Source organism: Genypterus blacodes, unplaced genomic scaffold (genome assembly GCF_046128005.1).
Source record: "Genypterus blacodes isolate CSIRO-AG114 ecotype Tasmania unplaced genomic scaffold, CSIRO-AGI_Gbla_v1 ptg000022l_1, whole genome shotgun sequence".
Classification (NCBI taxonomy): Eukaryota; Metazoa; Chordata; class Actinopteri; order Ophidiiformes; family Ophidiidae; genus Genypterus; species Genypterus blacodes.
This window is the reverse complement of record NW_027466835.1, coordinates 4,835,055-4,849,069: the sequence shown is the minus strand read 5'-3', so window position 1 is coordinate 4,849,069 and position 14,015 is coordinate 4,835,055. Positions and strand designations below refer to the sequence as shown.

Here is a 14,015-nt window from a genome sequence, read left to right as displayed (position 1 = left end):
AAACTAAGTCTTGTCCTACATTGTTTCTCATTTGGATTCTGGAAAAATCCAGGAAAGCTCTACAATGGCCACAGCTCTACAAACACAGAGAGGAAAAACGAAGCCAAGCCTCTGGTCGGCTTCTTTACAAGGAGATAAAGCACACAGGGATTCTTAAACACAAATCAGTCAGCCGCCATTTAAAAGGTCCGGCTGGAACAGACTGATAGCAATGGAAGAGAGAAAGAGATGGAAAACGGAGAGGGATTCCAGGAACATCGCAGCTGTGAAATGGCTGGGAACGTCTGGTCTGGCTTGTTCTCTCCATCCCACGTCCACTCCGGTCATGTCAACTTGTGGATGCAGCAAACACACAAAAAACACACACATTTTCACTTGTGTTGTGAGGCTACACCAGTGAATGGAGTGACATCAGAGCGGTAGAAGGGTGCTGGGACAAATCCCTGGCTGTGCCGTCCAGCGAGGGGGTCTGAGGCTTGGAGCAGGCCTGATGGGGTGGGAGGGGGGGGCTTTTGTCACCGTTGTCGCCACGGCAGCACACCTATTGAGCGTGGAGTCTAAGATATGTAAAGCAGCAGCGTTTCAAAGCTTTCCCTCTGCTGTGAAACCCACAAAGAAATAAAGAAATCAAATTAAAGTCTGGAAAGGAGTGAGTAAAGCAGGAGAAAGACAGAGGAGAGAAGAGAGAAAGTGTCTTCTGTGCTAAATGCTTACGAGTCGGGCCAAGCCATGTGCTGGAATCCGATGAGTGTTGAGAAACAGTAAAATAAAGGAATCATTAAAAAGACGAAGCGAGGTGGAGGGAGCCTGCTATGCCCTTGTTTGCCCAGAGTGGTATTTTCCTTTCTCATTGAGCCGGTCCAACTCCTGCGGGCCGCTGGGTGAGACTCCCACCCTGCATTGAGAGGCAGGCCTGGGCTTGCCCGGCCAAGGTCAAACTGTGGCCGCCAAGAACGCGGCACGGTTCAGCCTGCCCCCAGCTGCCACGGCTTTGTTTATGTTTGTTTTGTTTTTTTTCGCTCGCCTTGGTACGTTTCCCTCGCTCAGCCTGCAGGGATCGCCTTAGCAGCTCTCCCTGGAGGGTGCGAGTGGCACCTGCGGGTGTCAGGTGACCCGGCCTCCTCCAGTAGTAAATGGGCAAGGTGAGTAAAGTCTGCTGTTGCACTTGTTGCCTCCCAGCACCTTCCATCAGTGTCGGTCTCAGTATCACGCTGCATATAGGGCACAGGTATACATTACAATGGCCACAAATTCAAACCTCCTCTCTTCTTCTCTGTCATGGTTATTTTGTACTATTCCACTTTAGTTTCTGCCAAATCATGAAATAGTCAGAACATTTCCATCTGTGTTTGAAGGAAACAATGTACAGTGTTGGTGTGAAAAGCTGCAGACAGGAGTGTAAGCTGAGAATATGTTTGGTAACTGAGTCTGGTATTTAGGGACCATTGTTCTCACCGGAGTGAGTCACTAACCTTTATGTTACCTGGACAGCACAACACTGCAGAACCCAGGAAGACAACAGTGAGGCAAAGCACATGAAGGCACAGGCCGGTGAAACCTAAGAAGAAGTCCAGCAGAATGGAATGCTTTGTCTCCTATAGGCACGATATTTATCACCTTATTTTATATATGTTGGAGGTTTTGTCAAAGCAGACCTGTCATAATGTCAGTTTGAATAAGGTGAATCTGAGGGGGCGGGGCCTAAAACACTTCAGTCCAGCAAATGAATGGTTGGATCATTAAGATAGAGATACACAGTTAAACCCAGTAACACACTTTTTCACAAGACAACAACAGAGGGAAAAGCACATCATGAATTTTGGACAACACACAGTGGGATGCTCATGTTGCTGTGAGGCTGCTGCATGTGTATGTTTGCAAGGGTTTGTGAGGATTTTAAACATAACTTTGCTCTCTGGTCTGTGTTTCCGTCTACTTCATTTGCTTTTATATAGATATGATTGTCTCAGTTGGGTTTGAGCCCCCTTGTGGTAGAAAATCAATTAATGCAACTTTAATTAAGCAACTACCCTCGACCCAAGCCAATCCTCATTGCGTCTGCATCACTCACACCTTGGTCTTGGTCAGGGTTAGGGTTTGGTCAGGGTAACACTTGTCACTCATGTGTAATCCCATCCTAAACTCTAAGATGCAAATCCAACTTGACCGCAAGCCACAGTCGGGCTGTCATTCACTATCTGTGACCGACCATCAGTTGGACTTTATCAGCGACACTTTGGCTAGTGGATGGTGCTGAATCAGGAACACGGCAGACAACAGACATATCTCTCTCAGTCGATCAGTGAATGTACCTTCATATGACCACAAGACAAATACATTATTGTGCCTAATTATTGTAATTTTAGACTGAAGATGGGGCAAAGCAAAGTATTTGACCAGTCGAGCTTCATTGTTGCTGTTCCCAAAATGGGGTTCACAATCCAGAAGGTAACGTCCTTCAAGTGGCGTGTCTGTGTTCATGTAAATGGAAAGGTTCAACCCTGTTGTCTAGGATTTGGACTATGTGGTTGCTTCTGAGTGTCTTTTAAGAACTCATTTGGTGACATCTGACTCTAGAGAATGTTGATACAGGTTAACAGTCTCTATAATTCTCTTTGTATGTTCCAATCCATCCTAACCACAAATCGACCCACAATGTCGCTCATAACGTACAGCAGATCTTGTGAAAGTTGTTCCTTCAGAAATGGCTTTGTCATGACAATCTTCTGCTGCCTCATTCTTTCTTCTCCAACACCTACAAAAGCGCGACCCCAGCCTTGAGTAATGAATGAAGAGGCCCTCCCACCGTTTCCCTGGGTATTGTTTCTTGTTGTTACACAGAGTGTGTATTGCTCACTAAGCTGGTGATGGATGTCGGATTACCCCGGTGCCTGTGTCTTCCTGACAAAGAAGCATCAGCCCACACCGCAGCAAAGGGACACATGCACACACACACGCGCGCACATGCAAACACACATGCAAACACACATGCACTTCCCAAACACACACCCACCGCCACCCTAAGGATCCCGCATACAATGATCTACAAATCTTTCTCCTGACCCCAGCATCCCGGCCACATCAGCCTCCATATGGCACTGCAGTCATATTTGAATGACTGATATTACCTTTTAACAGCGCAAAACCTTTTTAATGTCATCTCTCTGGGCACATTTTGTGTAAACAGAACCCCATAAAACCAAAGAGCCACTCTGATGTGTTTTATTGTGTTGATTTTTCATGAATCGCTGGGACAATAAGATAAGACGGCTTTTCCCCTGTCAGCCAATACTCACTACAGGACGACAGAGAGAATACCAGATGTAACTATCCTCTTATCATATGCGTATGGAACAGTGAGTCAACAGTATCTGAGCCATATATTTATCGACACAGCATAAAGAGATTATACTTAACCCAACAGGATTCCACATTCCAGCGATCGCTTGTAGCTTTTCTGTAAATTTCCTTTGTGAGCAGCTTCCAAATCAGCAGCGACAGGATGAGAGTATGAAGTCGCACTTGATAGTTTTTACATGCCTGGTAAAACTTGAATTATACTCTTATATGCTTATGTTCATGTAAACACCGCAACTGGATTGAAATCTGTTTGAATCTATGTAGATTTAAAGGATCTCTGCCTTTGCGATTGTAAATTGATTTACTCAAGTATGTAAATGGTTTATTGTCTGTTTTACACCTCTGCATCGATTTCCTCACCTCGTGTTCCTCCCCTCATGAACAGCCCAGACCTATTCATTCCATCTGCATACAAGGCTTTACTCACAGCTAGCTCACAATAGAGAACACACTGGAAATGAAACCATACTTCACCTTTTCAGAAGCATGAAACTCCCAAACTCAAGTTTTACCAGAGTAACACGATGACTGCAGAAGGTTTTACACTTGAAGCCGAATATACTCCACATGTGCTAGGAGTCAACTGCAAGTTAGCTTTAGCTTTAGCTCCAAGCTGTTGCATTTTGGGAAAACACCAAAGCCAACAGGAGGGAATATTTGGGTTACTTCCTGGAACACAAATACACTTGCTGTTATTGGAGCCATACATTGAACTCACATACTGCTTTGTTCTAACCCTTCCATTAGCAAACACATTATAAACAATAAAAACACACATATTCCATGAATGTGCAAGAAGAATCACAGATGTTGTACACTAACGATTAATTTTCAAAAGGGTCAAAGGTCAAGGTCAAAGTTATAGCCCAACACCAAAGCGTGGGTGTAGCATCTCTAACTGGGGCACATTTATGGAACAATAACAGCTTCCAGACCAAGAACACTATTAGAAACATTGTAGTTCTAAGGCAGAATCTTGTGATCGTCTCCTAGCTCAGATACAGGCGACTTTTTTCACGTTGGTAAGGTAAATTAACTTTAACAAAAGCTATTGTGAAGCTTTCATGCTATAAGCTGACACCAGACTTTAATATGGCCCATGAGAAATATCTTCCAGTACTTTACTTGATTACAAAAACAGGAGCACTAACAAACGACTATATCCAATGAGACTTGATTCCTTTAGAAATGTAACAAAACCATCACTGTAATAAATCTGAGGCTCCATCCAGCCTCTCTTTCTGTCCGCCGAACCATCCCTCCACGGCCCTAATCAGCCCCAGAGCCTTGGTAAGCCCAGTAACCGACTCTCTCCCATTCCCGCCCCCCACGCCTCCTCCCTACATGACAATAGTACCAGCAGTTACCCGGGAAACTGGCCTTTCATTAGCTGTGTGATAAAAAAGATGTATTCCCAGTCTCTTCTCCCACTATTCCCCCTGTTTTCCCATCTTTTTCAGGAACCAGATAAGTTTCAACGCCAGAGGTCTGCCCGATTCCTCAGCAGCCACCGGACTGATTTCACAACACACACCCCGGAATGCCAGCAGAGTTGTGGGGCAACGGAGAGAAACACATCTTGAGGGCAGCTCCTACTCCTTAGACCTGATATTTTCATCAGTTTTAGGCCCCCATGACGCCTGCATCTTTGAGTTATCTAGCTGAACTTTAACACAATATACTCAATTCTCACTCCTTTACTTTGTTGGTTTGGGCCTCGCTGCATGCTAACACTATCAGCTTAATTATCTCCTGGATAGTTGTAAAACTTCCAAATAGCCTGACATCCAAGTTGAGGAACAGGCCTACTGTAAATTAGGGTTATACGATACTGGCCTTTTGTTAAATATTGGATACCGGACAGTAACATCATCCTTTGTCTTTGCACAGTTCATTTACTATTATTTACTATTCCATTGTTTTAGATTTCTTATGGGTCAGGTTCTTTATATATAGTTTTAATGTATGTTAATGTATGAACTAATTGCTGCTTTAGGGATTTTTCCCACTGTATTAATGATACTTTGGTCTGATCTCATCACAAAATGTCACATACAGTAGTTAACGTCCGCCTCTCATACTCCCCCTCGGCTGAACATTACTGTAAATGGCTGCTTCATCATCCTGGTCACATTGGTTGTTGTCATTTAGCACTTTCAGTTTGCAGCGTTTCTGGGATGGAACACGCAGTAAGGGGTTAGCGTTTCACCTGGAGGCTCCCCTTACCTGCAGCAGTCAGCAGGTCTAGGAAATAATACCTGCATCGGATTACCGTAGGCCTCTCATCTAACCACCTTGCCACATTATAATTATGAGCCCTGCAATCCAGCTGGAGAGCTCGGTCCAGCGTGCAATGGCTGTCCAGGGGGGCCTGCGGAGAGCTCCGGCTGGGGGGAGAAGACGAATCGGCAGCTCCCCTTTCCTAGAAAAGAGCGCTGTGGCTGGACATGGAGTTGTAGGATCGTGCCCTTCCAGTGGCGTGTTGGGTGTCCATCATACAGAGGTGTAGCGTTACAGCGCTCTACCTTTGTCCTTCATCTCTCACCCATGATCATCTCATCAGCAACATGACAACAGACTGACATGCTTGCCTGTCCATTCACAACCCCGGGAGAGCGTAGTCTTCTTAAATTCTACGTCTTTGCATTTGATTACTGCGGCTATTCATGTGACTCCCTCAACGTGAGCCACTTTGCTAATCTCCAGCAGGGTCAGAGAGAGATGGTGTGGTCTACAGCAGGGCAGACAGGGAATGATATATGGGGCCGTGGGACACTTGTCCCCGTTAGACCCCACACCGACCCAGTGAAGAACCACAGAGCCAAGAGCCATGGGGAACAAGAGTCTGACTGAGCACAGACAAAGCCCTGAAAGAGAAACCCAGCCACCCCCTGCTACTATTACCCATCCACTGCCTGATCACAGCAAGAGCCCAAAAGAGATGAGCAGGAAAAGACCAACGTAAATCTCGCACACAAGCACAGTAAAGTAAAGGGGGGTAAAGAGAGCGAGAGAAAGTGCGAGACAAGCAAGCAGCAGAAGAAGATAAAGAGGCAAATGTGTCACTTAGGCAGGCGAGATACAGTCAAACTCAAGTTTAAAGTTTTTTATTGTCAAAGAAAAGTGGAAAACAATAAAATAAAACAATGGAAGTAAAAGAATGCATACAGAGTCTCCTACAATAATAGAACCAATCATGAGGTAAGATGCCAATATTATGGTCAGCATTCATAACACAAGCGTTATTTGATCACATGGATTAGCTAAAACACAAACATTTAATGGAAAAGGGGGGGAGCTCTCTCCTACCAAAGTGTATTCGCACTTCAAAGTATGCAAAATGGTGAAACTGGTTTCTCTAAAGTAAACTGCTCGTCTAGACTCCTACAGCTGAATGCACTGAATGTAAAATACAAGTATCCTTGTACACCGATTGCACTTTCACACATTTTAGAGAACGAGCAAACCAGGAATGAAAACAAGACTCTAGCACGTCTGGACATAGACAATTTTAGTTAGTCTATATAAGATTCTAAATACGAACGAAAAGGGAAACATCAATATAAGGAATCAACTAACCACTACCCCTGCTGCATCAATTCATTTGTTCATTTTCCTTCCACCTCCTCGAGTTCACCATTACAAAACAAAAAAGAAATCCCAAAAATGCGACATTTGCTCTTTTCAATAAAAACACAGCCTCTTAACACTGCCACCCTGACGAATCCCAAGTGTTGTTCTTGGCACATAGAAGGTCGGGTATTCATTTACAAGGCGCTCTGGCCTTTCAAAAGTGAGCATTTTAAGATTCTTGGTAGGAAATTTTGCGCCTGGAGCTGTTTTGTGTTCATTTTAACTTTAGCCAGGCTGTGTCCTCTACAACGCCTTGTGACCCCAGGTACTCTCTGCTATGTCGTACTGAAATATCACATCGGCTATTAAGTACTTCCACAAGGAATATTTAAGTCTTTAAGTCACCTTTACACATTCTGATCTTACTCTCAATACTTAGAAATGCAATGTATCCTGAATCACTATAAACAGATTACTAGTTACAACCCAAAACCCTGCACAGAAAACTATTCATTCACTACATCAGATGTCATTTGGCAAATATCTCATTGATCAATGTAGTGCTGTTGTCACAGTCTTTGTTGTCCTTTTAAAACAAAACCAATTCTCGTTGAAAAGGTCTTCAATAGAAACTGAGACGTGTATTCAGTATTCTGCGTGTTTGTCTTCCATTTAAAAGGAGCTAAAACAAAGCATCTCTATCAATCACGTCTTCAATTCACAGCTTTGGCCTGGAGTCTGTAGCTGTTTGCTGTCGCCCATCTCAGATTTCCTCAATTCAAAAGAGCTGTCCAAGAATTGCTTTACTGTCCTCTGAAAGAAACGCATTCTGTTTCTGTGCTGGCATCCGCTCATTTCCAATGTATCTCGTTTACCATGGCGTCCTCCTGTGCTGATCTATCAAGATACGAGCCTGATGTAGCCTGTAACTACAACAGGAACATGCTGTAAACAAATCAACCTGCACCCAGCAAAGATTCAACTAATTTCTACTGTATATAGTGGCATTCATCCACCAGGCTTCCACCACAAGCGATCAGCATCAAAATGTAAGTCAGAAAATACTTGAAAGGACTCTTGAAGTTCTGCTGAAGTGTAAATAGGTCCGTTCCTGTAAGCTGTTTCCTCTTTTTTATTATTCTCTACGAGTGTTGCCAAGGATTAGTGGAGTGAAGTGGGACTGACAAAGCACCTAGTCCTCAAAGGAGGTTGTCAATCCGGGTGCTCGTGTCTCCCCCTAAGGAGTCTCCAAGGTCAAACAGCTGGTCCAGGTTGACGTTTGAGTTACAAAGGAAGTCATTGTTGCCTTGCTCCACCTCTTCTGACCAGGGGCTCTCCAGGAAGGCCGTGGCAAGGAAAGTCTCCTCTTCAAAGTCTGACACTTCATTGTTCCTTTGGGCCAGCACGTGAACATCCGTCGGACAGATTTGGGTTCCCCGTACGATCAGGTCCTCCTCTTTTGGGATGGGGCTCAGCAGTACTCCTCCATCCAGGCTGAGCACCCCGTTGAGGGCTGAGTCCAGCAGGGAGTCCCAGTCAAAGTTCCCTTTGAGAGGTCCTAAGTCCTTCTGTTCGTCTGCAGACAGCAGGGGGGAACTGGAGCGTCGGGGGACTTTGGCAGCACCACTTCTGAAGCCCAACGATCTTGTCCTCTTGTGCCCTCCACTGCCTTTCATCACAGGCCAGGACCCCAGCATGGTTCCCTCGGCCAGATGGGGGGCCCAGTTCTGGTCAGCCCCGGTGGCATCTTCATAGTCCCTGAAGAGGTGCGCGGGTTCTGATTTGATGTTCTTGTCATTACCTGTTGAGCTGTTGAAGCCTCTGGACTGGGGCTGCACATTGACTCTGAGCCGGTTCTGCAGGGCCGGGTTGATCTGGACCGGTGGCATGTGTCTCTTCTTATGGGCGCTGTTCAGGAGTCGTTCAGCATACAGTGGGTCAATCTTCCAGAACCCCCCCTTTCCTGGCTCGTCTTTCTGCCGCGGTACCTTGATGAAGCACTTGTTGAGAGAAAGGTTGTGGCGGATGGAGTTCTAAAACAAAAACAGGGAGCAGGATCTTTACATGACAGCGTACATACTGGCTTTGCTTCATCAAACAGAGACGTTTTTGTAAACAATCTGTAAACCGATTGCACGTTTCCCTGCAGCACAGCAGGAAGTACAGCTGGCTGAGAAACATGCATCACATTAATGCACTGTGTACCCTTTCATTCATCACCGGCTCTCTGCTCCCCCTCTGCTGAAGTCTAAATAGAGCGGTGACCCCAAGACCTTTGTTAAATATTATCTGCCCCATGTACTGGCTTGGAATAACAAAATGCTCTGGAACGCCTCAGCCAGACGCTTAAACGAGGGCGTACAGCACACAGGTTCATCAATCATTTAACCGGCTAAATTAAACTTTTCCCAAAAATTCCTTCCCTTGCTGGAGGGAATCTGTGCTGTTGCCGCCCTACTGCCCGTTCTTTACTCCCCCATTATCTCCTTGTGCTCAGGCAGAAACACCTGCAACCCACTTTTAACAGATAGATGCACTGTGTTACTGTGTTCTTGGCTTAGGCGTCTAAATATGTTACATTTGTCTAAAAATCTATTTATTATGGTTGTTTAAATAGAAGAGAAAGTAAGTAATGTGCCAAACGATGGTGATATGGCAACTCAGATTCTCAATGAAACTTGGCGGAAACTCTTTAAATGTTTTTTAGAGTGAGTGAATGTGTGTATATAAATATGTTAATATGTAGTGGTATAAATGGGTCTGTTTGCAGTATCACATATGTATTTGTTATTGTATTCAGGTGCAAACTGGAGGTCATAAACCAAATGATTTGTTATTGTTGCTTTTGTCAAAACAGTAACCACAGAACACATCCAACAACAAACTGTACACGCCAAGAAGATGTAGTTATGAAAAAACAAGAGCGACAATCATATGACGGTTGGTGTGTCTGCAGTGTGGCATCTCTTACCTGCCAGGTGGGGTCAGCATGGCGGTAGTAGCAGAAGTTGTCAGTGATCCACTTGTAGATGCAGGACAGGGTGACCTTGGTCTTCTTGCTGGCCTGCATGGCCATGCAAATGAGCGTGGCGTAGGAGTAGGGCGGCTTGATGTGAGAGTTGGTCCTGTAGTCCACATCTATGGGGCAGTGGCCGTGGGCGACGATGCCTGGGAGGGACTGACGCCTACTGTACGCCGCCGCGGTGGGCTTCCCCGGGGTCAGGGGTGTGTCGAAGGAAGCGGGATCCCCGGCCAAGGGAGACGCCGGGGCCTCGAAACCAAGCTGCTGGTGTCCGAAGAGGTGAGGCTGGTGGTGGGCCTGCTGGGGCACGTTGGCACTGAGGATGGAGAACTCCTGGAGCCACTGCAGGCTGGTCAGGCTGTCGTCCAGGTTGACGGAGCTGCAGCAGCCGCCGCCGCCGCCGCCAACGGGGTCGTTGTCCCGCTCCTCCACCTGGGCCGCGGCCGTCACCACCTCCTCCTCCAGGCCCACCGAGTGTTCGGGCCAGGGGTCTGCACAGCTTAGGGACAGCATCGCTCCTCCAGCTCTCTGTCACTCCAGCTCCTCGGCTCCTTCTCCTCCCCCTGCCACCTCCTGTCAGCGGGGGAAACAGACACCACAACTTCAACTAAGTGCCTCAGAACAATGATGCTGCTATTTAAAGACATGGGCCCGGTGCGCGTGCGGGTGCGCGAGCGTTCGTGCGGGCGCGCGCGGTTGATCGGTAAATTTCCATTCCTATTCTTCATTGATTTCCGTCGTCAATCACAATCTGGATTTCTCTCATAACGACGTGGAAATGAAACGTCATAAACGGTAAAAGTCGAGGGAAATCGGGAAAGAAACCTGTTGATATGTGCTCATGATATGGAGCAACATTTCCCTCCTGGAGGCCAGAGAACTTTCCCGAAGAACCCAGCTGCGCACTTGACGCTCAGCTCAGAAAGCACCTGCGGCATCTTCGCCAAGATGCCACATTCTCACAGAATTAAATGTTAAATGTGTAATCTAGTCCTTTTTGTCATTTAGAAAGGCTGTAAACAACCGAAGAGTTAGTTGTTTTAATTTTGGCTAAACGGTTATTATTGTAGTATCATTCTATTTCTAATTATTACACAGTTTATTGTGGTAACATATTTGTTAGGAGTTGTGTTAACCTACCACCGTTTCAATCAAGCACATAAACTTCAAATTTTCCTGAACTATCATAAAACGATCTATCACCCTTAGAATGAATATTAAAACTCACCTTGTGTCAGCTTTTATCTTGAAAGGAACCACTTCTAATCCCAAATTAAAAGCAGCTTTTGTGGTTTCCTGCTGTATTTCGCACCTGTTGAGGGAGAAAAAGAAGAAATTCCTCCGGATGATCTTCCTCAGTGTGTGAAGGGACTCTTGAGCTCTTTATAATGGGTGGCAACGGCTGGAGGAACCGTCGGGGAGGCAGTTTAATACCTGGTGCAGGAGGTTTGTCCAGCAACCATAGAAACGCTACACCCCCTTGTAAACAGCTTCCCGTTCCCCCATTGGCCTGCTGGTTTCTATAGTGCTTCATTTTTAATCACCCTCAAGTCAACTGTGGCTGCTGCTGTGCAGGTTCTCAAACTGAGGCCCAGGGATCCTCTTCTGGCTCATTTCTTGAAGATTCCATTTATTTAACCCTCTAAAATGTTTTGATTAGAAAATGTAGATGCCAGAATGATGTTAGTAGCTCTCTGGGCTCCTATAAGATGAATATTTACAACAAAAACAATGCGGAAGTTGGCAAATAAACTAGTGCCAAGCCTCAATGACAAGCAGAAATGAATAAGTCAAAGGTTTTATCTTCATTAAGATCTATAAAGCTATTTTTTTCCCCTCAAACTCTTTCAGAAATACAAATATATAAGCCTGATCTTACCAGCATGTTCCTTTGTGACTGCTATTGTGATTATTGAGTACATAATCTGACTGAAACTACTAATCCAGTACAGAAAGAGAAAATAATTTAGCATTTATGGATTAAAAATGTGTCAGAATGTATACATTTTATTTGCACATTTTAAAAACAATGCAATTTCCCGATTAATTGTCTGAATGTTTCAATTTTACTTTGAATATTTAAAAAAACATTCAGAATATAGTCACAAACTGCTAGTTTACACATGAAAGTTTTACAAAAGAGGGACTTAAATAAGTACAAAGTCAGACTTAATTGCAGCATACACTGTGTTTAGTCATACAATTCAAAGGTTAATCATTTGCATCGTTGAACCCTTTCATTCTCTTATGACAACTAATTGGAGGGCTATTTGTCCCAGCTGATGGACAGGACTGCCTCTATCCATTGATAAGAAATATAACCACGAGAGGCTGCGTCCTCTTTTTATCCCGTTTGTGCAGGTCACCCTCCCCACTTAAGTACGGAGTGGACCCATTTAAACTGGGTGTCATCAGGGGCGCATGGTGCTCCTCGCCCAGCTTTGAAGAGACGACAAGGTTTGAGAGGTGAGGAAGCCTTTTTATTGCTTTACACTTGCTTTTGTCAAGGGCCTCAGGAAACCACTCAGCCACACTAATAGAACGCTAAAGGGGCCAAACCTTTTTGTTTTGCCTTTTTCCTCCCTCTCTGTCTTATGGACAAAAGTACATTCCTTCACACACGCCCACCTATAAGTCCAAAACCTGGGTCCAAGTTTTTTGTTTGTTAGTGATTTAATGGCGCTGGAGCTGTGTGTTCCTTTGCTCTGTCATCATATGGGCCAAATATGGTCAAAGAAACGAGCGCAGGTTGAAACACAAAGAAAGAAAAGAACAACCACATTGCTCTTTCTCTTGTTTGCTGTATACTTTATCTATATGGTTTAGCAAAGGGGCACAAACCAATCAGTAAAACTTGTAGCCACACATAATAGAAAAGGAACAAGACATCTGCTTTCACTTTTAACATCTTCATTTTCTCTCACCTGAATATTCACCTGAAAATGCAAATCATTGTCCAACTTAGAGGTCATTGTTCTCCCCAAGACTAAATCATTCATGGCAGAGTCACGCAAATGCAGACAGAGCCCCGTCACGTCACCTCCAGGAGAGGTCAGAGGTCAGAATGGGACAGCCAAGCACCGTAACCCTGCAGGATGATGGGTCAGAGAGGGCTGGGCTTTCCTCAAAACAGACAGGGGACTAAGACAAGATGCAGGTGCAGTCTGATGGTGGACTTGACACACAGACTGGCCTGGGCGCACACATGCATAAATAAACACACACACACACACTGTATATGCATACACAAATGCTACTCTTGTGAAAAATCTTATTAAAGCATCATGTTAAACAATTAGTGGTCAATTTCCCCAGCCTCTAAAGGTAAAATTCTGGTTTCAAATTTTAAATATAAGATAAAAAAGTGAACGAATTTAAAACTCATCTTCATGTTTATGTTATGCTGGCTCATGGTGTGTATGAGGGATTAGATGATAAGATATTGTAGCTAAATTGATGTGTAGAGAGATCACTGTGAAAGATCTGAAAATGGTGAAATCATTACGAAGCATATTAAGGCAAAAATGTCTGTCAATGGTATGTAATCGAATTCCAGTATAACGGCACGAAATATGCATCGATGTTTTTGTAGTCTAAACTAAGAAAATAAATGTGTCATTCTGTCTTTTTTTTGTGTATTTAGGTGCAATGCTATATGTGTGACAGATGAGGGCGCCAGATGATCAAATTAAATCCGAGCTGCGTTCTGTTCTCTTCAACTGCAACTTGGAGAAAATGTATAGTTTACGTACACTTTATGTGCTTTACTTGACAGGACACATAAGCATGCATATACAAATACATAAAACCATACTTTGAGTGCAAATATACTGACTGTAGTTAAAGTTAGTTAAAAAAAAATAACATAGAGTAACATTGTGAGCATTTTGCTACCAAATAAATATATTATATACATATCTGTGAATTCAATAAATTTGAAGTCTGGTCATATGTATTGTGATAAACCCCAAAGAAGCTGATATGAGAACAAAGGTCACCCAAAAAATTAACCAGTCAATCCATGTCACTCATGTAATGGTCCTGGTTTAATTTCTAATAT

General features: G+C 44.3%; 1 protein-coding gene across 1 annotated transcript; it reads right to left on the bottom strand.

The window, feature by feature from the left end:
- Window positions 1-8,088: 8,088 nt before the first annotated feature.
- On the bottom strand, window positions 8,089-10,468 carry foxj1a (forkhead box J1a). Its single transcript, XM_076143227.1, has 2 exons — window positions 9,905-10,468; window positions 8,089-8,966 (listed from the first exon to the last, which is right to left on the bottom strand). Exons 1-2 carry the CDS (start codon window positions 10,466-10,468, stop codon window positions 8,133-8,135), a joined length of 1,398 nt encoding a protein of 465 aa, XP_075999342.1. The 3' UTR covers window positions 8,089-8,132.
- Window positions 10,469-14,015: the final 3,547 nt, after the last annotated feature.